The sequence below is a fragment of the Pempheris klunzingeri genome, chromosome 17 (genome assembly GCF_042242105.1).
Source record: "Pempheris klunzingeri isolate RE-2024b chromosome 17, fPemKlu1.hap1, whole genome shotgun sequence".
Lineage (NCBI taxonomy): Eukaryota > Metazoa > Chordata > Actinopteri > Acropomatiformes > Pempheridae > Pempheris > Pempheris klunzingeri.
This window is the reverse complement of record NC_092028.1, coordinates 7,692,588-7,716,400: the sequence shown is the minus strand read 5'-3', so window position 1 is coordinate 7,716,400 and position 23,813 is coordinate 7,692,588. Positions and strand designations below refer to the sequence as shown.

Below are 23,813 nucleotides of genomic sequence, written 5' to 3'. Positions count from 1 at the left end.
GTCTGGTTGGAAAAGGCGGAACAAGCGGCCCTACGGAGGGAACAAAAGGCTGTTGGGTGAGTATGTTTTCTCACATACTTCCTTGCAAATATTGGTTTTTACCGTTTGGTATCTATGATGCAACAACAACTTAAACACGTATTTGTGTTACCATAAGCTGACTCAACTAGTACGCTTACTGAATTGCTCCCATGCGCTAAGCGGTAGCTCGCATTGTCCGTTAGCCTAGCTGTAGCTGCAAGCTTTATTCAAACATCTTCCAAACGTTGTGCTCTTCAGAAGTTCAAACCGGTGTGTGTGAACACGTGTTTTGTGTGCTTGCTGATTTCTTTTTAGAACCAAAATGCTGTGAAATCCACTGAAATAAATGTCAGCTTCAACAATATGGGGGAAATAGTCTCTTTATGTTAGTAGGGTTTGCTAGAAGGCCTGGCTGGGTAAGCTAACGTTAGCTTTTTGAGCTTCGTCAGCCATTGTTGTCAGTCAGTCGTTATGTGCTTCAGTCGTTTTCATTCATTTCCCGGTGTCTTTTTGGTTATTGGTCTGTCAAACGATTATTTGAAATAGCGATTGTAGATAAGCTCATGTGTGTGGCTGATTTATTTCCCTGCATGTTTTTTTTGTAGGTTAAGGATATGGAACTCGCCCGCTCTGCTTAGCCCCGTCTCCAGTCACGATGTCAAGTAAGTAAACATACATGTTGTCAATATACCAGCGGAAGGTCACGTCATTGGTAACTAATGGTGGCAGAGGTGTTCCATTTATTAGAGCAGGGAGCTTATGTGATACATTTGGAAGTGACCATCAGTGAACAGTAGATCCTCCCTTTGTGTTCTCTCATAGCCCCCACAGTAGATATGGGCCTGTGTCAGGGATGTGCATACTTCAGTAGGATCCACCCCTACTGCGATGCAGTGCCCATTCAACATGGTGCAGAAGAATATGTTGCTATGCCAGTCAACATGGTGCAGAGTTCTGTTTTAATACTTAACCAAATAGCAAATTATAAATTAATTTAAAAAGTGATATTTTTAACTTACTTTCTTTTTGACTGCTAAAAAACACTTGGCCATTGCACAAACAAGCCTTTTCACAAGCCCTTAGGTGTTAAAACAATGTTAAAGTACATTCAAATGTATAAGAATGGGAAAAAAAAAACATTTATGAAAGAAAACTTGTTAAAACGTATCTATTTTTATCAGAGACCATAACCTTTCATTTGCTGCTGGTTATAGAATATTCTAACATAGATTATGCCAGAGAAATGCAGCAGAGAGTGAATATTGACAGTCAAGGGATTTCCCAAATCAGACTTAGTGGGGAGCTGTTCAGATTAAAAAGGAAATAAATCGCATTTAAATTAATCAGTATGATTAAAACATGAGTATTTTTAGAAATACGACTTTATTTACTCATGACCTCCGCCCACTGCACAGACCAGTATGGGGGTACTGGTACAGAGCAGCTTCTAGAGTAAAACCAGGGTGCCCTGCGTCAAGTTGCACTGTCCTCGTTTTCTATCGCAGTTATTTATTACATCATTGAGTATAGCAGTAATGTTTGCAGTTAGGTCCTTTTGAAACGAGGCTGGGCTTATAAGGATTTTGGCCTTCCATGTTGGTTTCCCATGTATGAATGATGATGTGGCAAAAACAATTTGAGCTTTTTATCAGAGCTTCTTTACTGAACTCATCAGTGCTGCCTCAGGGTTCGCTGTGTTACAGCACTATCAAGGAACAAATCTCCTTGAAACATGTAAACATATTCACCACAGCCTTAAAAAAATCATGAATCCGTATCCAGTAACTGACCTACATTTCCTTTTTCCTTTCTCGCGCAGAACGACCATCCTACGCCCCTCCCCCTCCCCCTGCCCCGACAACAGTAAGTGTCCGACTCTCAGCTCCTGTCTCAACATTTGCTCTTTAGTGACCGAAGGGCCATGTTAGTCCTCTACACTCTTTTGGTTTCATTTTTATCTTCTCTTACTCCCTCTTTTCTCCACCTTTTTTTTTTAAATATTTTTTTTAAATTTTCCTCTCATTTCTTTTCTTTCTCTGTCTGAACACATGGAGGTTCAGCTCTCCATCATCGCTCTCACTCCTGCTTTTACCTGTCACATCACCACTTATCTAAGGTTTTGCACAGAGAGGGTCACTGTGTCTTCTGCTTTAACGAAGCATTATTGCTACTGGGGAACAAATTTCTTTGAAATCTGTCAAATGGATTTAAGGTTGAAGAATTTAGCACACGTAGAATAAACGTGCTTGTTGTGATGCTTTTCATTTCCTTACGTTCAGTAGCAGGGCACAGGATTGTAAAGCTGAAATGCAATGGTCACATGGCTAATTAATACAACTTGTGCTTATGGGGCGATCTGAGATCGTCGGAAGGTCCTAATTTACACGCAACATTTACATGTTGTGCACTCATTCTGAATGCCAGCCAGTTGCCTTCTTTTGCCTTGCATGATGATGTCATGGAAAACAAACAAGCAAAACTATATACATATATTTTCACGTTTTCCCCCCTTCTCACTTATTTATGTTTATCCCTCTTCCTCCTCTTGTTTGTGAGCCATTTCTCATTCGTGTTTTGTCTCATTTGTCTTCCATCAGCAAATGCCTTCCACCCCAGGGTTTGTGGGCTACAACCCTTACAGCCATCTGGCCTACAACAACCTCCGACTGGGAGGGAGCTCCGGAGGCTCCAGCAGGGTAATGAATTGATGGAGGGATTTGGAAAACAAAACAGAGAAGGGAATGGGTGCAGGATAAGAGGGAGGGTAGTAATACAGGGGCACAGGTATGGAGAATAGTGCAAAGAGAGAGCAGCTAAAAAGCTTTTGCGGCTAATGCAGGGTGTGAAATGTAGGGCAGTTTAGACGAGAGGGAAGTAGGATGTATATAGATCAAGAAACGAGTGATATTTTAACAGAAGAAATGGAGTTAAGATGCATTTGGAATGGTACAGGTTCAGCAGTGGGGGCAGCAACAGAGCGGTTCAGGTTAAGTCTTGTAGTAGTGATAGTAGAATTATCACTGAATTAGACTGCAGTCATTTGGGTTTAAGGTGAGCAGCTTTACGTCAGCGGCTAATTTTCAGCTCCCACAGTTTGTTTTTCAAAACGGTCACCATCATTTCCCCAGTCAAAGTGAAACATGCCACAGTTGCATGATGCAAACAGCTGTGTTTGGCGAACAAGGTTTACTCCTAATCAGTAGGACAGTTGATTTTTGTTACTAAAATATCATCCAGAAATCTGTGGTAATGTAATGGCTAACTTATAAATTAGTTTTTCTGAGTGCAAGTGTTGAACTATAGTTAAAATTAAATAATTATACCAAAAGAATTTAAGGGTTTAAAGGGATGTGTACGTTTTCAATTGTGTCCCAGTAATTGTGACTCATTTAGAGTTTTCAGTGTGAGCAGTATTATATAAAGAAAGTTACATCAAACTTAACCAAGTTAAGTAACCAACTGTGGAAACTTCTAATTGACTGTGGAAAACCTAATCAATCATTGTGATTGATGATTAATCAATACATTTCCCCCCCCTGAAAAGCTTTATGAGAACAAAGAACAGTACCATCAGGCTATACATTTTCTATTTTTCTGTTTATGAGTGTGTGAATTCTGCATCTCTTCGTGTGGATTCTGGTTGTAAAGTACAAGAGGCAAAGTGCCACTCTTGTGTTGACGTGTTTTCGTATTTTTTTTGTGCAAAGTGTATCAATCTACTCTCAATATACGTTCTCCTCAAACCGAAGCAAGATCTCTCAGCAGCCGTAACACAATGAACACAACTAAATGACAAAACTGCATGCGTATGTCAGGATAAAAGAAACTGTCTGTGCTTTCTAGTATTAGCTCTTTTTTTTTTAGCCAAACCAAGCTGTCTTAGCACTGCACACACTCTTCAGGAGCCCAATGTTTGGCCCGTGTTGATAAGTCAGAAAATTGTCATCAGTGTTCGATGCCTTCTTTTTCCTGTTTGGACTTTCGGACACATTTTGAAATGAGTAATATTCCTGTTCATTCCATGACTTCCTGGCCGTTACAGACCAGAGCTTTATGCATATTTTCACACTTTTCACTATTTTTTCATGCCAAAACTTAATTGAAGTTGCATTTAAAAACATTTATTTACGATTTCCAACATTAATGAGACGTACAGATGAAGTGGGACACACAACTAATCCCTCAAATAGATGCCAACACCATTTCCCCTTTTGTAAGGGTTTGGTTCCATTGTGACGGTCTCTAAAAATACTCAAAGCCACTGGCTGCTAAATTTCATTTACATCCATACATGCATGTAAACGAATTGACATGAACCGTAACTGCATTTATCCAGCTACAAGAAAGCATTGAGGAGCACTTATGAGTCATGTATGTTCATGGTTACATGTACACCTCCTTATTTTTCCTTTTCACAAGCCTCACCATGAGGAGACCACGATCAGCTGATGTTTTATGACAGTTTTGTATGCCTCTCTCTCTCTCCTCTCCCTATGCCCCTTTTTGGTTTATTTTCCCTTCATCTACAACTCTCTCTCCAACTCCCCACTCACACCTTCTCCCTCTGTTTGTCCCCCCCTTTCTGTCTCTCTCTGACTTCCCTCCACAGAACTCCTCAGGCATCACCGTCCCAAAGCCTCCCAAACCTCCAGACAAGCCACTGATGCCTTACATGCGGTACAGCCGGAAGGTAAGCAGGAAGGTAAGACACCCATCCACGGTGTCTGCTTTTACTGCTTGTCCTCCCATCCCCTGAATGTTACAGGGGTTTTAGGGTGGGAAACAGCCGAGCCATGACGCCTTCACCACCACCTCAACTACCTAGTGGAGACTCTCCACTCTGTTATCCCGTTGGCTGACAGTAGCCTGCTGTGTTTGTCAACGCTAAAAAACTCCCTTTGTTTCCTCCTTGCGAGCATGATTTGCTTCATTCCCCCCCCTTATCCCTGTGCTTTGCTGCTTCTGTAGTTTTAGAGCTGCATTTTTAACATTGACTACATTCATTAGAAATCCTTCATTTCCATCTCATCCAGTCTTCTTGCATCATGTAAAGTGCTGTACTGTTATGACCGTTAATTCTGTCCTGTAGATTTGGTATTTTGGAGCTAATTTTTACTTTCTCTTTGAACTTTTCTTCCTTTGCTTTCCACACTTACTGTAACCTAACTTGCCATTTACTGCTCTTGCCCCGTAGTGACCGTACGTTGTTTGTGTGTGTGTGTGTGCGTGCGTGCGTGCGTGCGTGTGTGTGGCGATGCCTGTGCACATGTGTTCGTGTCTTGTGTCTCGTGTTTGTGTGCGTTTTGTAAGGTATGGGACCAAGTGAAGGCATCCAACCCGGACCTGAAGCTGTGGGAGATCGGGAAGATTATTGGAGGGATGTGGAGGGACCTGACAGATGAGGAGAAGCAGGATTACCTGAACGAGTACGAGGCTGAGAAGGTGAGCCGCCCAGAGTGCCCTAACTCCTGCTGAGGTTCCGTCCGGCACTCTCTGTACTCCGCAGTGTTTTTATTTTGTGCACAATTCTGTTGGTTGTAATATTTTATTTTTTTTTTTTTTAAATGTGTGGGTGGAAAGAATAAAAATCTGTCTTGAGATACTGTGGATTTCTCATACTGTCAGCATGATGAGACCTAGTAAGTTTAAGGTGTTAAAAGTGAAAATGCATTTCAGCCACTTAATTTCAGAGCAATAGCAAAATGTAGAAGCTGTAACCAGATATTATAAATGGTCAGAATTGTCATTTGATGATTGTCAGTCCATTCATTAAGCCGTTTTCTGACATGCAACATGATGTACTCTGGTTAATGAGTATGAGTAAGTAATTTAATCCAGTGATGACGAGGGTGTCTGTCTACATGAACACATACAAACAAGTCTAAAAGTGTTCAGGGTTTGGGTGGAGAATCCTTTTTAATTGTCCAAAAACACGTAACAATGAAAATGCACACAATAATCAAGTTAATAACAAATGATGTTTAACTATGTGATCGTTAGATTGTAGGACGAGGTAGATGTATTATCTCGCTCAGCTCATTTGCTTTTTCTCCTTCCCCCCCCTCAGATTGAGTATAACGACTCTTTGAAGGCGTACCACAACTCACCTGCCTACCTGGCTTACGTCAATGCCAAGAACCGGGCGGAGGCTGCCATGGAGGAGGAGAGCAGGCAGAGGCAGAGTCGCATGGACAAAGGAGAGCCATACATGAGCATTCAGCCGGCCGAGGACCCTGATGGTAAAATTTAGATGTGGATGACTGAAAATCATTGATTAGGTGTTTCTAATGGCTTAAAAACATGGGTAAAGTGAGAGTTTTTTACATTTTAAACATATAAAATGCTTTACGGTCACATCAGGATGGAAACCGTTGAAGCATGTGTAAATGTAAGCAGTTCACCTGCTAGCCCCCCGCTCCCTCACGGTCCGTCATGTGTCCGTTTCCTCTCTCCAGACTATGATGATGGATTTTCCGTGAAGCACACGGCAGCGGCGCGCTTCCAGAGGAACCACCGTCTCATCAGTGACATCCTCAGTGAGATTGTGGTGCCTGATGTCCGCTCTGTGGTCACCACAGCCCGCATGCAGGTCCTGAAGAGGCAGGTCCAGTCTCTCATGGTGCACCAGGTACGCTGAACGGTCGGAGAATGCGTTTGCTCAGAGGAGCTCAGTAGCTGTCGTGTGCACATAGTGAACTAACAGTGACTAATAACCCTCTTGTGTGTTTCAGAGGAAGCTGGAGGCAGAACTTCTGCAGATCGAGGATCGCCACCAAGACAAGAAGAGACGCTTCCTGGAGACCACCGACTCATTCAACACTGAACTCAAGCGGGTACGACAGTGTTTACCTAGACACAGATTAATGAAATGAGAAACATCCGTGGTCGTGCATGTAGTATGAATAGAATTCTCGAATGGTTTGATTTGGGAAAACGTCTAAGGAGTGTTCATACTCAACGACTCACTTGATTTACACTGATTTGTGATTCTGCCTCTTGTTCTTGCTACTTTTGCTCTGCACCAAGTTTGAAGACAAGATAAAGTTAATTTGCACATGGAGAAATGAGTCTTGCTGAAGCCGTTGTTTTACTCGTGTCTCCAGCTGTGCAGTCAGAAGGTCGAGGTGGACATGGAGAAGCTTGCGGCAGAGATGGCTGCTGCTGAAGAGGTGGCCAGGCGCCGGGCTGAGGAGAGGGAGCGTGAGGCGGCCGAGCAGGCTGAGAAAGCTGCACAGCAGCAACAGCAGCAGCAACAACAACAACAACAACAGCAGCAACAACAACAACAACAACAGCAGCAGCAGCAGCAACAAGAGGCTGCTGGAAACAAAGCTGCAGAGCAGAGCAGTGGTACTGCTAGCAGCACAGCTAACACCAACTCAGGGACCAAGGAGGAGGAGAAGCCCACACCAATGGAGACAGGTAGCTACAGTGTTACCAAAATGTAGCCTTACATAGAATATAATGGGGAGGGGTGTATATGTGTTGGCACCCTATAACGTCTATAAGCAGAAACTCCCCCCACTGCAAACTAAGTTCAGGACTGATGTGATTTTTTTCCTACAGTTTCAATGTTCATATTCAGCTTGTATTGATACTAGGTCACCATACAGTAGGTGATAACCTAGCTGTGGTCAGAACAGTTGGACTGTAAAGGATGTATTTCAACAGAACTACAAAAGAACCACTTTGGCTTTTAAGTAAGTAAACTTAAGTAAACTGTCTCTCTCCCCCCCCCTCCCTCCCTCCCCAGATGAGGCGGCGCCTGCAGAGTCCCCCTCAGACCCCCAGCCTGCTCCACCTCCTCCATCTGACCCCCCCTCTTCCGCCTCTGATAAAGCAACTCCTCCCCCCGACCCCCCCAGGGAGAGTAGCACTCCTATCAGCAGTGCTCCCAGCGACGACAGCAGCAGCAGCAACAACAGCATGCCCCCGCCTTCCTTAGACAGCACCCCTGGAGCAGCAGCCCCTGACCCCCCAGCGGCCCAGGAAGCCAACTCCAGTGGGTCTAACCCTAATGTGGCTGCAGCACCTCCGTCTCTCCCTGCCTCAGAAGAACCAGCCCCTCCACCGCCGCCACTACTACCCCCCACCCCAAGCAGCCAACAGTATGATATGTAGTAGTCCATTTGCAGTAGTTGTAGAAGTCCTCACTGCTGCAGCTCGTCTGTGCTCCTCTGGACAGAGCAGCGGTGCTGTAGCTGTGCAGCAGGTGTGGGAGAAGCGGGACTGGTGGGGCAGCTCTGTCACTGCAGATCTTGTGACGAGAGGTGCTGAGTGGGTGGGGGTCTGATATTGTGATCAATAAATAGTCAACATGTATTTCAACCCAAGAGTGATGTCGGGTTTTAGTCATCAAGACCCTGTAGGCAAAATTAGGATTACACCTGAATCTGTGTATGTGTCCTATAAATGTACTCAGCATGCCGGGGGTTAATGATGCAAGCTAATGAACTGAAATGTCACCAAAGACTAAAACATTAGAATCCACAGTTTCTGTTCCAGGCATTCCTCTTTCCTAATCTTGTCACATGGTGGATTTTTTTAGTAGAAAGTAACCTCATACTGATTTGGAACAGGATGCTGATGGGCAGTAAAATGGCAAATGGTCAGCAGCCACCTTACTGGTGGGAGGGCATGTACAGGTACCTAACTCAGCACCCAATCCTAACTGTTAATGTGTCTGTTCATCCTCCACTTAGGACCACAGCTTCTGAGTATTTTAATCATTAGTCTATACATTTTCAACACACAAAAAGTGAAATTTAGGGAATCAGGGTTTCCCAGAGTCCATGGTGACATCCTAACACGTGTGGAACAGTCCAAAACCCAAAGATGTTCACTTTACACCTGCATATGACGTGGCTTTTTTTTAATTTTTTTTTTATTCTGCTCCATAACGTACTGAAATGATTGACTGATCATCAGAATAGCTGCCGCTTTGGTTTTCAGCTTGTGACTCACCGGTTAAGCTCCAGTTCCACACCAGTTTGTGAGGGACACTTCTTATCAGCTGCACCGCTGCTGCCGTTTGAAGCAGCGATCCACTTTTCTCATTCCACGATGCATCCTCCCAACGCCAGGAGGAAGTGATGCAAGCGCGTCGCTTGTCAGGAGAAGGCGTGCTGATTCTCATCTACGTGCATTCAGTGCTTCAAATGCAAACCTCAGATAACTCCCACTGTGTCGACTCGGACTGTTGGATGCGACCGAAATGTTTGAGTTCCACATACTTGTAAATTGCTCAGATTTTAATGTATAAACCTTTAAATCAGCTCCTGTATTTTTTTCTTTAAGACCACAGCTGCAAACTCGAGGGGTTTTAGTACATAATTCATGTTTGGAGCACGACTTTAGCTCAGCGAGTGTTTTGTTGATGAAGGGCAACCTGGCATGAAAAGACCTCAATCCCCCCCCCCCATTTAAAGCCTCAGAATTTTGTAGTTTATCAGTTTGTGATTTGCAGAACTACTACTGTTACTTCTACTTTGTGTTTTTAGAGATGTAGTGGAACCTTTTTAGATTAATATAATCAAATTCAGCCTTTGTATTAAACCTGTACTCTTGAATCAGGTGGGAGGATAGTATGGAGGTGCCACATACTGCATGCTACACTAAATACTAACCACAGTCCTGCAAGTCTTGCTCAAAGACTTGAGGCCACATTACTGATATCTGAGTGTAAAGAGTAGGATCATGACGGGCATGTCTCTAAGGTGCTTCTTAAAATCTGTGGTTTTGCATTGAGTGTTTAAAGAGAAAAGCTGACTTGGATGTTTCTTCCCCTGTATTCATCACATTTATGTAGAAAGAACCGACACATACTCAATTAGCATTTAACCTGCAAGAGCTTCTGAGAGTTGAGGCTTTTTAAAAAAAACGCCGGCCCTACGTTAGACTGCATCTTCCTGTTGATTTAACTCCAGCAGAGAAATGCACACGCTACCCTCATTCAAATGTAACCTCAGTCACTTGTGCATTTAACAGACTGTTTTCTTACTTGAATCGGACTGTTTTTAGTATTCTGCCTCTGTTTTTTGCATCTTTCTTTTGTACTGTCTGAACTTATCTATCCAAATAAAGATGATTTCTCAGTCGTTGACCTTTCTAATGTTTTCTTAACAGGTCTTCTTTAATGTGGACTAAAATAAGCAGCGTGTAGATGTGAATGTGAGTGTCTGTCAGACCGACGTGAGACTGCTGACCTGCATTAGTACGGGGGTGGGGGGGCTGAATAGTGAAACCGTGGAAATGCTTTTACCCTTTTGAATAATCTCATCCAAAAGTGACTAGAATCCCTGTGTATGTGCTTGTGGATGCATTATTCCATTGTGTTCTGAGTGTGAAACATCAGGAGGATAAACATGAACTTAGTCCAACTAAACTGGGCTTTTATGGGAAAAGAGTGAGGCAGCATGTTTCTTATTTTGATGTCTGAGTGTCTAAATACATAGTATAAATGATATAGTATACACTATATAAAGTATATAATACAATTAACGTCAAATAAATAAAGGTCAGATCAGATGGAACTTTACTGTAACATCCAGCTTCTTCACACCGTGCCTTGGCCACCAGAGGGCCCCTGAACATGAAGCACTACAGGTCACATGGTTAGAAAAGGAAAGGTTGCTTTAACCTCTCATTTGAGTTCAACTTCTATGACAGCGTTTTGGGGGAAATGTAGAACTCAGAACAGGTTTATTATCCTAAACATAACTAGCATTTACCCGTTAGGATTCCTGGGGCAAAAAGATGTCGGGTCCCTGCATGGACTCCTGGAACAGTCTCACCCAGCTGCTTGGCTTTCCAATTTTTCAACAGGCCTTTTTCACAGATGTTGACTTGTCACAGTACAGCACAGGTGTAAATAACCAAAGGCTCAATTCCATTTAGCAGCTCAGGGTGCTGGGATTGTGCACCCAGGTTCACTGTTACAGGGCCATCATAATGTCATCAGTAGCTTTTCCTACCAACAGGTTAAATGTCTGCTGTGAGAGAAGCCTATTAAGTGTTAATTAATCACACCATCTCACAGTGATCATTTATTAATGGAGAGCAACAGGAATTCCTGATCCATCCTGCACTAATGACTCACAAGTCAAGCATTATTCATTATTTAAACATGATTAAAAGTGTGTTTTGCACCCTGACTGACCTCTCCTGTGGCAGATAAAGATAAATATTCTGCCATGTTTTGTTGTTTGCCATTACCATACGTACTTTTTCAGTTTTCTTATATATTCTGTGCTAAAGTGTTATTATGATTATTATTATTACTATCATTATTATTGGTGGTGTCCAGCATGTCCTTTAGAGTCTTTTAATCTCACCAGCAGAAACCTTTTTTTACTCCTTTAATGTAATTATGACATTTCTGTGTTATTATCTGTGTCACGTGTTTATCAGTTAATACACTGATTTAAAAAAACAGCAGAATACAATAGATAAACCAGTGTTCTTGACAGTATCTTGCATTAAGACCAGATCACTTTGAGTTGAGGGTTTGGCTGACACCTGTATGTCCTCTGCGCCTCTCCAGCCTGACGCGCATGTATCGGCGTCACGGTGGGAGGAGAAGCTCACCGGAGCGCAGCAGACGCGCACACACACACACACACGCACACACACACACACACACTCACACACACACACACACACACTCACACACACACACACTCACACACACACACACGCACACACACAAGCGGTCAGTGTCGGTCACCATGAGCCACCGGCCCCGTGCGCTCAGCCGCCTCTCCGTCGCGCTCGCCCTGCTGCTGCTGCCCCGCGGTCCGGCGGAGTACTCCTCCAAGACCGACCTGGACTACGAGTTCGGGGACTACCGGGGGAAGTGGTGCATCGACGACCACGGCTTCGTTTACGGCATCGGAGAGGTTTATTACCCGAGCCCGTCGGCGTGTCCGTGCACGTGCACCGTGGACGGTCCCGTGTGCGTCCGACCCAGGTGTCCACGCATCCACCCCCGGTGCACGCGGATCAGATTCAAGGCGTGCTGTCCGGTGTGCGAGGCCATGGCCAGGATCTGTGTGTACGGGGGCAAAACGTACCGTCTGCTAGAGGAGTTCAGGGTGAGAGAGAGCCCAACTTTGTTCTTACTTCTTTTGTCTGCATGATTCTGTAATGATGACACCTTACTGACTCCCCAGGAGTGACCATGTCCCATATTTAATATCCTGTCATATTGATACTAGATTCTAATTGTGTTCATGACACAGGGTCAAGGTTATGGTATGATGATGCACGACCTCATGAACATGTTTTTTTTTTGCTCTCCTGTTTGTCTAGTTAATGAAACCTTGTTATAGTTAAATTATTAAATTGCTGAAAGTTTCTACAGTTGATTCTGAATAAACACCTTAAAGCTGCACTAGTCAACATGTTTCTTTTAACAAAATGAACATGCAGTGATGGATAGAGCAGACAACAACCATCCTCAAGAGAAAGTAATGTCATTTAGAATCATATATATATATATATATATATAACTGCTCAAGTGTTGAGTAACTTCATTAGATGTAACTTATCACATCGGTGTAGGTTTATTACATTCAAAAAGGTCCTCAACAGGCGGGCTGACAACAAATGTGAAGTGCATGTTAACTCTCATTAATGTATCTAGAACAAAAAAACTATTTGTGTCACTCAGTGAAACCTCAAAGGACGCAGTCTGCTGAAGTTGAAGTGTGTTGAGGCAACAAAGGGGAGGAGTTCGTTTCCTCCAGGCTGTTCCAGCAGTTAGAACACACAGAAGCTTCATGTCGTTCTTGGGAAGCTGCAGCCTTTCCTCTTAATAAACTGTATAATTATCACTAAATCTTTCTGCTGCCCCACTCGCATTCACCTCTGCCGCTCGCTTGCTCTCACTTGCCGTGCATACATCACACCCACACCATACATATGTGTATATATATTTTAGTGCCAACGTGCTCGAGTAAGAGTAAAAAAGTACTACGCAAAACAATTACTTTTTAAATTGCAATTTCATTAAAAAGCTAAGTAATGAAAGAGAGGGGAGAGAGAGAGAGAGATTTCTCAAGAGGTGGAGACCAAAAACAGAACAAGACTCCAAATGAATGAACATGTTGCTTCATATCACTGAATGTATAAATGGGCAACTGTTTGCTAACATGTTTGCCATAAAAGCCTTTTACTGTAAAAATATGTCAGTATTGTCTTTACAGCTTGTTTCTGCTGCCGCCAAGTGGCCAAAAGAAACCAGCTACAACAGGTTTAAAGCTACACTAATCAATATTTTTTATTTTATCAATAAAACAAATTACTGTGTGAGCAACAATATTCAGAATTCAACACAGGTCATGTCAACAGCATATTCTGTTTGGACCTTCCAAATCAGGCCTTATTCCTAATGTAGAGACATATTATTTGGGTTTTAGGAGAATTCCTTGGACATGAAAACAGGAATATTAGTGGAATGTTCATTTTCATTAGCCATGTAAAAAAAGAAAAGCTGAGAAGCCATATTGTCTTTTTTCAGAAGAAGAGCAAAAACTGGAATATCTCGTGCACATTATCACAGTCCTTGAGGGTGAATAGTGCACTTATGTTGATGATTACAAATAAAATCTAATGTTGATGTGTTTGCTAACATGTTCCCAACATCAATTTTATAATGTCCTGTCTCCACGTGACCAACAGTAATCAGTTCATACGGGTTTGAAAAGGCAGCGAGGACACAATGTCAGGGAAGTACCTGAAAGCATCATTCAACAGTTTCCCACAGATTTGGAAAAGGAAGGAAGAGAAGTGCCAGCAGATGCAGACACGCTGATGTGCATGTGTTATGTTTCTAGGAGCTCTCTTCTCCTGCTTCCTTTCCCTCTGGGTGGCATGTGTGGAAGTGGCCCGATGATCACAGGATGTGCAGCCCGTAAAATAGGGATGAGAGAGTTCTGTTAGCTGCTCAATATCTGATAACAAAGAAGAGCGGCCATCTTGTTTGCTCTGTTGCATCATCATGTCAACAAACAGCTTCCATGCTGACATGTAGCCACGTGCTGGGTGGGGCCTGAGCAGCGGGGGTGGGGGGGTGGGGGGGGGCATCGGCTGTGTTTTATGTAACTGATGGTGTGTTAGACTAAGTGCGCCCATTAACACTGAAAGCAGGTCAGCTGTCGTGTGTGTGTGTGTGTGTGTGTGTGTGTGTTGGACACATCGTGCTCCCCTGATTGCTCAAAGTCAGATTGTGTGTGTGTGTGTGTGTGTTCCAGTTGTCGAGGTGTGAGCGGTGTCGCTGCGAGGCCAACAGGGAGGTGTACTGCAGCATCTCGGACTGCCCCGCCCCTCACTGCGTCAACCCCACCTACGAGCCCAACCACTGCTGCCCCATCTGTAAGACCGGTAAGACTCGCTTGGTGCTGGCTTTCCATCTCTCTTCATCAGCTTAACACTTTGCTCCAGGTCTCGAAAAACTAATTTTTAAATGTGTGATGGCTGTTCATCGTCTGCAGAGGACAACCAGTGCTGCTCTTTAAATCTAAAAGGTACATTGTGAAGAAAGTTAGTGAGCTTTAAGTCTGGAGGACGAGGCCTCTCACTCTGGGCCTCTTTTGGTGCCAACGTGCAAACAAGACGGATAAAGCAGTGAGTGCATGGGACAATACAGTGAACACAGACACATTTACCGCTTTGACTCATTCCCACCTAAACTCCCCCACTGTCAGAAAGACTCACTACAGCACCAAACGTGCCAATGTGGATTCATCCGCAGCTAAAAATAGTCCCCAACAAATGCACTATTAAACTATGTTCGTTCACAGCTGTAGCACATCTCGGTGGCTGCCATCTCCATGTGCTTTGGTGGTCAGGTAACCATCTTTAAATCACACATTTGTATGTGTTCAATTGTAAATAATGTGTTATACTGATTTCATTAATAGTAATCACCTGGCAAAACAGGGATACATGGAGCTCCTGCAGGTTATAGAATGTGTATAATTACAATGACGTTCATTTTCTTTAACAAGCTGGTTAAAATGGACCAAAAAGAAAAGACACCTGAGAACTCTTTTTGTCGATGTAGATATATTTTCTTTGTATTCCATGAAGAATTCCCATAAACATGGTGCTGTATCTTTATTTTCTTAAGGTAAAATAATCAGCTTAAAGGACCAAATGGCTACGTTACATAGGCTACCTATGCTAGTATGGACTTTCAGGTATAGTGTGTGACTACGATGAAATCTAATAACCTGAAACACTCTCGGCCTCTTAACTGGCAGAAGTTTCACTCATGTGCAAGTCAAGTGCTGTCCTCTGTGCTGCTTCAGGCAGCTTGTAACAGAAGCATAACCACATGTGCTGTCATATCCCATCTCACTGATGCTCCTTAACACACACACACACACACACACACACACTTACGCTCATGCCCCCTGGTTGCGTTATCATTAAAAGGCTGTCATTGTACAAGTGCATTGGTTATGTCACCTCACACACTCTGCAGCTTACAGAGCCATCACTGTTATGTCACGCATGCTTTTACTGCCGCTGGTATTAAAGTCCCTTTCTACCACACAGGGATAATAATAACTGTTCTCTTTATGTGTTGCTGTGTTGTAGAATAAAATGGACAGGCCAAGTAGCAAAACCCACCAAAAGCTTTACTTCACTGGTTGTTTCTGACCACCTAAAAGAGAACTACATCCCAGTTAACGCACTGATTTATAGCAGTTGTAGTTAAGTTGTAGTTTCTATTTTTACTGCCTCTCCACTGGACAGACAGCAGGACAGATGGTTTGGTTCGTTGCGTCATTGTTTTTTTCTCCCCCCACTGCTGCCAAATTCCCTCACGTCAGTTGTGCCGTATCGCATGTGGTTGGCTCTGGCATCAGATGAACTGTACTTCCTGTCCTCCTGCTGACTGCCGTTGGTAATTGTTTCTCAGGTAGCTGCCAAATAAAGGAACCCCCATCTGTGAAGGAAGGATGGAAATGATATCAAAGGCAGGCTGTTTAACCCAAACAAGACATATCTGCTTTACAGAAAGTATTATATTATATATTGCAAGCACACGGTGATGGGGGAAAGGAATAGCATCTGCAGGAAGCCTCCTTTCAGGGAGGGGACAGTTCCATGTCACTTTGCATAAGTCAGCATTTTCATATGCGTAGCTAGTATCATCATTTTAGTATCATACACACATCAGTAACGAACTTGACCCACAAATAAAGACTTTGTGCTGCAGCAGAACAACAGTTGTTGAGTCTAAGGCTGCATTCACTGATTTGTTTGTCCACTTGGAGGCAGCAGAAACATTACAAACAATATGGACTCTCCTTTGACCCCCGTATCCTGAGAACGTCTCTACCTCTAAAGCTGCTAAATGCTCTACCATGTTCACCAGCTAGTTAACTTCGTGTGGAGAAAGAAGCTAGTTTGCATGCTGAGCTATAACTTATACGGGGTTTTAGTTGAAAACAGTTGCCTTCTGAGGTGAATGACACAGCTCCCCTGCTAGATTTGCCATTTTTTTTTGTATAACATGCGCCAACTTCCCTGTCGCTCCAGGTCCCAACTGCTTTGCTGGAAACAGGGTGATCCCAGCGGGGGAGCGTGTCAACATCGATGAGCGGACAGTGTGCTACTGCACCTACCGGGACGGCACATGGCACACCCATCCCCAGGCCACCTGCGAGCAGCGCCCCCAGCCCAGTCTGACACCCGGCACCCACACCGAGCCCCCTGGGGACGAGGTGCCCAGAGGCAGAGGGGGGAGTCCGTTTATTCCCAGACTGGATGTGATACCATGAGTTGGCATGCTAAAGGATAACTCTGGTATTTTTATTTTCCTTTTGCAGAGTGAGGCTTCAAAAACGACTGGAAGGTGGGATTAGATGGGAGGTGGTGCAGTAGCTGGCCTCCACCAGCAGCCAAGACTGGCCGACAAACCCAAATCCTTTAGGGTCATTGCCCCAGATCAAAGGACATTCACTAAAAGTGCTTGTTTTCATCAGTGACAACATTAAAGAAAGGATCCCTACAAAGATAAACCTGTGAGATCCTTTTTGTTTGAGCAGAAATATCGCTTGGTTCAAAGCCACCAGACTCCATTGACCAAAACATTATTTTTACACAAGAGTTGCTGTTCTGCCACTTGAATGGCTGTTTCTGCTTAAACAAAAAGGATCTTACACGTCTGTCTTTGTCGGGATCCTTTCTGTACTGCTGTCTTACACTTTAAATGACAATCTGAGCACATCAGCGGCAAAACAAGCACTTGTAGTGGACGCACTTTGGTCGGGCACCATTGCAGCTTTTTCACCAGCTGTTCTTGGCTGCCAGCAGAGGCGATTCACTGGACCACCTCTAAAACTTTTTGAACCTGATGTATGTACAAAAAGGGCCAACAGAGTTATCCTTGGGATAAATGTGTCATAGAGGCAGAAATACACTCGTTCTATTAGTATCAGGAGACATGAACAAGGCTTAAATACAGCATTCCTCCACATCTATCTTTACCTAACTACTAAACCTTTTTCAGCAGCTAATGCTCCATGTAGAAGATGTAAATACACATTATTGTACTGCAGTGTTGAGGTAATGAGTCCTAGTGTTATCAGTTTGAAGAGGAACTATGTCAGGCCATGCTGGAACTCTGGCTGCTCAGCTCATGTTTTTCTTTGCATTTCCAAGAGAAAGAGCTTCTAGGACGAGGACTAATGCATGTGTGTGTGGCCAGTGTAACACAGAACGCTGGAGGACAGGAGCTGGAGCAGGACAGAGCTGCTAACTTTAGCTGAAACTCAGGTGTGAATATCAGGAGAATATTCGCTTCATGTTTGGTGGAAACTCACCAGCATCCATAACCAGCTTTACATGGTAGAGACACACGATGAGGCCGACGTGCCGCCATGAACAGGAATATCTGTTGTTTTTCCACATTAGTAGTGATCCCACACACTTCTGGAGTTAGTGAATGATGTGCTCCTTGGCCTCGGAGTTCTCAGCTATTATCATCATTATTATTATTAATAGGCTAGTTGGCTAGATGCTAATGATAGTAGAAATCATTGGAGCAGAAAGTGAAATGCATTTCTTAAATATTAGGTCTTGTGTTTGATTTTAGAGGGTCAAAACAGTAATAGTATAATATTCCAGTAGTTTATTAAGCATAGGCATCTAATCCATCTCTTCCTGTACATGAGCAGATTTACCGTCTACCTACCCACTTACTTGATACTCATTTTCTCCATAAAACCTCCCATGATTCCACTGGGGAACATGGACGCATCAGGGGGTGAATGTATTGATGGTATACACAGAGCGACAGAGGGGAAATAAGAGTCGGGTGCAGGTGGCAGCCTGGTTTCTCTCCATAGACCTGCTGGTTTCCGTCTGTAAGCAGAGCGAGGCCAGAGATGAGACCACACACACACACAGAGCAGAGGATGGGATGATTACACACTACCTGGGCTGAAACATGGTGTATTCATATGTAATGTTAGTACACGCCAGTAAGCATTTATTACCCTCCTGTATACTGTATGTCTCAGCTTGTGACTGTCGACTGTTTCCTCTTGGCCCACGCTCCGGCGGTGAGGTCAAAATGGTTTGGGCTTCTTTGGCTTCAAATGTTCAACATGACTGTATTTAATGGCACTCAGGTTTACAACACTTTCTCCCTGTATAGTAAGTAGTTGTGCTTCTGCGGTCCCAGACGCCCTCCCAGAAATGTGCCGTGTTGTGTTTCATTTGTATGTAGCTCCAGTTACTGTGTCAAGTGTACAGACAAGATGTTTACCTGAGCTCTAAATCGTGAAATAAAGCTTTTACATATAGCTGGACCTTCCCATGTCCTGTTCCAATACACCCTCTAGTGGGCAGTCTGAGGAAGTGCATCAAATACAAGGTAAAACAGGGCATTTGGAGCTTGTAGATACTCTTTACACTTAACCTTCAGCCAAAGTTCTGTAGCTGTGGAAATCAAACTGTACTAATCCTGCAATGTCAAAATCTGTGAACAATGTGAAAAAATGGCACCGTAACACTGCAAAACCCCACTTCATCTACTTGAAGACATTAGACCTCTGATGCTCTAAAACAGCAGCAGATCCATACAGAACATGAACCAGAGCTCACACTAAGATGTAAATGATACATACAAATACAAATACATACATACAAATAAACACCCAGACATGAGGCTGGCGTTACCAATAGTTTTTTTTTTATTGAAAATGAACAGAGGTGCAGGGTCCAGTTCAGGCTATGCTGCCAGCGTTGGAGGCAATCCTGGGCCAAAGGTCAGCGCACTCTTTGGCTACAGGACCTGTGATGGCTGAGCCTGCAGAAAGATAAATATTTTAGTTCCCACACTACAGGATTCAGCTTAATACATGTGTGGAATGAGGCACACCTGACTGGTGCACATCAAACTAGAATATAGCAAATAATAGATAAGTTATGTGGCAGGGTGACAATACACAGTATATTCTAGCCACAAACGTTGAGCAGACTTTTCACAAACAGTGGTTAATACACCAAGCAAAAGCAATACATGACATAACAGAAAAGTCAGAGTCGCTTCATAGACTTTTAGGTTACAGCTGTCTCATCACTGATTGAGATCAGTCAGCCACAGTGTCGCTGCCGTCTCACCCACAGTGATGAGGTCAATATTCCCTTCTACGACAACTCACCTAGCCACCGAGCAGACAGAGCAAGTGCTTTTTGAAGGGGAGATATCTTCCTGCTAACCTACCTGTAGCAGCACTATGAGAACACTATTTGACTAATATGTTGTTGCATGCCTTCAGTGACACATTAGTATGTCATCGATGTCATGCAAAAGTCCTGATTATCAATCACATGTACATTTGTAAAAGAACATAAGCTTTCATCTTCTCATGATACATGCCTACAAATAAAAAAAAAAAATAGCACTGGTGGATCTAAGATTTCAGCAGGTAGATTGTTATTGAGGTGGAGGTTATTGAGAATCAATTAAACTTTACCACCACAAACTATCACTATCAAACATGACAGAGGGGCTGCAGTCAGTAATTGCTGACGTAACTGATTCTGAAAAAAATAAAGACAACTTCAAAGTGAGCATAAAAGACACAGGAGCTGGGTGTAGGACCCCAACAAACCCACCTTTCATTTCTCCTTTGTTGTTTACTATGACACCTGCATTGTCTTCAAAGTAAAGAAACACGCCATCTTTTCGCCGATATGATTTCCGCTGCCGTATCACCACCGCAGGATGCACTGTGGGCAGACAGAATGTGGTTATTTCAAGCTCAGACAAAGCTGCACACACCTATGTCAACCAGTAATTGGAGAGGTCACTGCACTATAACCAATTATTTCACTTAAAATGATCCCACACTATGCTGCAGTAACATCCATAACCATGTAAAAACCTTCAGACCTATTTGATATTAAGCCTTAGACCAGACCAAAGACACTCAGTTTTACTGCTGGGTGTCACATAACTCAGCCCGTCTTGAGTAGAGTCCACACTGAGACACTCTTCGTCTTCCAGAAGACAGAAGGGAAGGTAACTAACAGGCTACAGCCCTGTCAGTTTGTCTCATCACTGATTGAGATCAGTCAGCCACAGTGTGTCGCTGCCATCTCACCCACAGTGATGAGGTCAATATTCCCTTCTACGACAACTCACCTAGCCACTGAGCAGACAGAGCAAGTGCTTTTTGAAGGGGAAGAGTACCAAGTACGTCACTGCTGGGTGTCAAATAACTCGGTCCGTCTTGAGTAGAGTCTACACTGAGTGCAGTGACGGCACCTCAATCTGGACATCTTAATGATTCAACTCAACCTCTCTTGTCAAATTCAACATCAACATCAAAATAAAGAAAAATGTTGAATTTGAGAAAGAACTAAGGATTAGACCCACAGGAGGCATTCAACAGGGTTGTGAAGAAAGTGAAAGTTACTAGCCAGTACCTGGACCAGCCCACTAATCTCTGTGGCCTCAGAGGCTAACGCAGCAGTGCTAACATTAGCGCCTGAAGTCTGGTCAGGTAGCAGGAATCCCAGGTACAATCTTACATGGAGCTCTAACCAGCCAGTTAGTTGTTGCTATTTCGTTTTCAGCTGTTATCCAGTGAAATCCTCTGCTGTTGCCAGACCTTGGACATCATGTACACATGGTAGACATCAGCCCTGTTGCGTTAGCCTCAAGTGCTAAAACGCACTAAGCACTAGAGTAGCCGTTCTGCTTACCCTTCTTCCTGAGCTCTGGCTTGCCTTTCTTGACTGTGGCCATGACCATGTCACCCACTCCAGCAGCTGGCAGACGGTTCAGACGTCCCTTGATGCCCTTCACAGAGATGATGTACAGGTTCTTGGCACCTGAAGGACAAAGGGAGAACACCAACGTGAGACACAAGACTAACTAACAGTCATGCATCAGTTTTATAACATGGCAGGCTACAGCCCTGTCAGTTTGTCTCATCACTGATTGAGATCAGTCAGCCACAGTGTGTCGCTGCCATCTCACCCACAGTGATGAGGTCAATATTCCCTTCTACGACAACTCACCTAGCCACTGAGCAGACAGAGCAAGTGCTTTTTGAAGGGTAAGAGTACTGAGTAGACTTTCTTGCCAAGACTTAGAAGATACCCTTCTTATATCTATACAAGGTCTCCCTTTTAGATTTCTGATCTCAATGGGACTTCCTAGTTAAATAAAGGTCAAATAAAATAAAAAATAAAAAAATAAACAATAATTGAGAAGCTACAGCCAGGATCTGGTTAAGTTGGGCTGGTATGAGGAAAGAGGCCCTGTCCAAATGTAAGCAAGCACATCTAAAACTGAGTGATAAAGACATTATAAATCATTCTGAAACAAAAACTGAAAAGCAAAAACATAATTCAGTGCTTTATGAAGGAGTTATGCAGATTATTTCAGCTACACATTCAGCATACGGACATTAAATGGTATTGATCCGGTTTAAATTGCACAAGAAAACAATGAAGTGCTACTCTGCTAATTAACAGGACTAGTTAGGCACATTCAGTCACTGCTAGCATAGCCCACAGACAAAATGCAACACATACATTTTTAGCTATGACAATACCTGTGTTGTCAGCGCAGTTGATGACCGCTCCCACTGGGAGACCCAGTGAGATGCGGAACTTGGCTCCAGATGAACCACCACGTCCTAAAAGAACACAGGAACACACACACACAAAATAAATCAGCTTTAAATGGAACTACTTTCATGATGAGAAATGAAGATCATCTTGGTTAACTAGTTCAAATACCATCTCTGTGTTTAATATCCAGTTGAAATCATTTGTTCCTATTCTAACACCACATGTCCAACAACTACTGTGGGACTTTAACATTAAATCTATACTGTAGAAACTAATCTCCACGTTCAGTTTTTCATGATGCTTTTCTCAGTCAATATTCATAACCACCAGATTTAATGTACCTGCATATCAGTAGCTACATAAACATGGTGATGTGTCTTTGAGAAATAAAACCATTTTACTGGAGTTGCCGTCCACATGCATGTATCTGTCACTAGAGGATTACACTTTCAGGGTTCATGGCGGTGAGGAGCCCAGTGGAACACGTTTGGCCCAAGAGTCACCATTTTTCAGTTTGGGAGGTAGAAAAATAATTCAACTCTTCTCTATCCTGGGGACATTTTCCGACTGTCGGAAAACGGTACTCAATAACGTGTTTACTGTTTGACAGCTAACGTTTCTTTGCAACACGATTTGTTCACAGCGACTCGGATACCGTGTGTATTCACGAGTTAATTAACCTCCAAAGCAGCTGGGAGTTGAACATTCAGACACATCGTTGAACACGTACCGGCTCTGCCTGACGTTAGCTTTCTTTAGCAGCCTTAGCTACCATTAGCACGGGCCAGTTTCACCTGACAGGAGTCATTTTCTGCACGGAACCTTTCGTTTGGATTTAATAGGTAATAGGTAAATATTAAGCCTACCACTGCCGAGCCTATCTCAAGTTTTCAGCGAGCACCCAATTCATATTTTGGGCCTCTAGCTTGCCGTGCTCCATGCCTACACAGCACCGACAGCGGAACATGGCTTCCGCCAACTCGCTAGCTATCGTTCATAATATGTTAAGTGTTCGCATTGATGAAAAACTAATCACAGAAATATGTCGTCCTCCTAACTGTATAACACGCAATTAACATTGTAAGATCCAGCGGTGCGTAAAAAACAGCAGATGAATGTGGATTTTACAAGGTGAGATTCATACCTCTCTTAGACATGGCTGCGGTAGGGAAAGAGGAAGGCGGAGAAAGGAATTGTGGGATATAAAGTTGAACAGAACTTCATCCGGGTCATAGCGCGGATGCATGCTGCATTCAGGGTCTGTCGGAAGCACCTTCAACATGGAATTCACTGTTTTTAGCATTTCATTTGCTTTCAATTTTTATTATGTAATTGAATAAATAAAACAATAAAAATCAGTTCAATGATTTTTTAATGTTTTTATGTATAGACATCACCAAGGCCCTGCTTGTTGTTATAATTACAGTACAGTCCTACAGACTGGGGTACCAACAGACCATTATAGAGGCACACACTTTGTCTTGTCATGTCTCAAAAGTGTTCATTCTAATTTTTCCTGACTTTTTCAATCAATTTGTTCCAAATGACTTCATAACGTTTTTTCTGTTTCAATAAGTACTTTTGAAAAATACCAATATATCGAGGACCCCAGTCAAAAAGCACCTGCCTATACAGATTTGACAGATGGAATTATTTTGTGAGTTCATGCTTTCAATGGGTCCTAA

The 23,813-nt window shown here is 43.3% G+C and overlaps 3 protein-coding genes across 5 annotated transcripts; 2 read left to right on the top strand and 1 right to left on the bottom strand.

Moving 5' to 3' along the window:
- Window positions 1-10,123, top strand: LOC139216159 (SWI/SNF-related matrix-associated actin-dependent regulator of chromatin subfamily E member 1-like). 3 transcript variants are annotated; one of them, XM_070847216.1, is made up of 11 exons: window positions 1-56; window positions 627-683; window positions 1,841-1,884; window positions 2,619-2,717; window positions 4,631-4,711; window positions 5,332-5,463; window positions 6,089-6,260; window positions 6,477-6,649; window positions 6,753-6,854; window positions 7,125-7,443; window positions 7,775-10,123. In XM_070847216.1, the coding sequence occupies exons 2-11, from the start codon at window positions 677-679 to the stop codon at window positions 8,140-8,142; spliced, it is 1,497 nt and encodes a 498-aa protein (XP_070703317.1). In that variant the 5' UTR covers window positions 1-56; window positions 627-676; the 3' UTR covers window positions 8,143-10,123. The 3 variants fall into 3 exon arrangements, with proteins under 3 accessions (XP_070703317.1, XP_070703315.1, XP_070703316.1); XM_070847214.1 differs by having other exon boundaries at window positions 4,631-4,723; XM_070847215.1 differs by having other exon boundaries at window positions 33-60; window positions 4,631-4,723.
- Window positions 10,124-11,747: 1,624 nt separating this feature from the next.
- On the top strand, window positions 11,748-16,814 carry LOC139216307 (von Willebrand factor C domain-containing protein 2-like). Its single transcript, XM_070847398.1, has 3 exons — window positions 11,748-12,113; window positions 14,274-14,403; window positions 16,573-16,814. Exons 1-3 carry the CDS (start codon window positions 11,748-11,750, stop codon window positions 16,812-16,814), a joined length of 738 nt encoding a protein of 245 aa, XP_070703499.1.
- Window positions 16,815-19,209: 2,395 nt separating this feature from the next.
- On the bottom strand, window positions 19,210-23,341 carry rpl23 (ribosomal protein L23). The gene is made up of 5 exons (XM_070847217.1): window positions 23,273-23,341; window positions 22,110-22,193; window positions 21,253-21,381; window positions 20,161-20,274; window positions 19,210-19,348 (listed from the first exon to the last, which is right to left on the bottom strand). The coding sequence occupies exons 1-5, from the start codon at window positions 23,283-23,285 to the stop codon at window positions 19,266-19,268; spliced, it is 423 nt and encodes a 140-aa protein (XP_070703318.1). The 5' UTR covers window positions 23,286-23,341; the 3' UTR covers window positions 19,210-19,265.
- Between the last annotated feature and the right edge of the window lie 472 nt (window positions 23,342-23,813).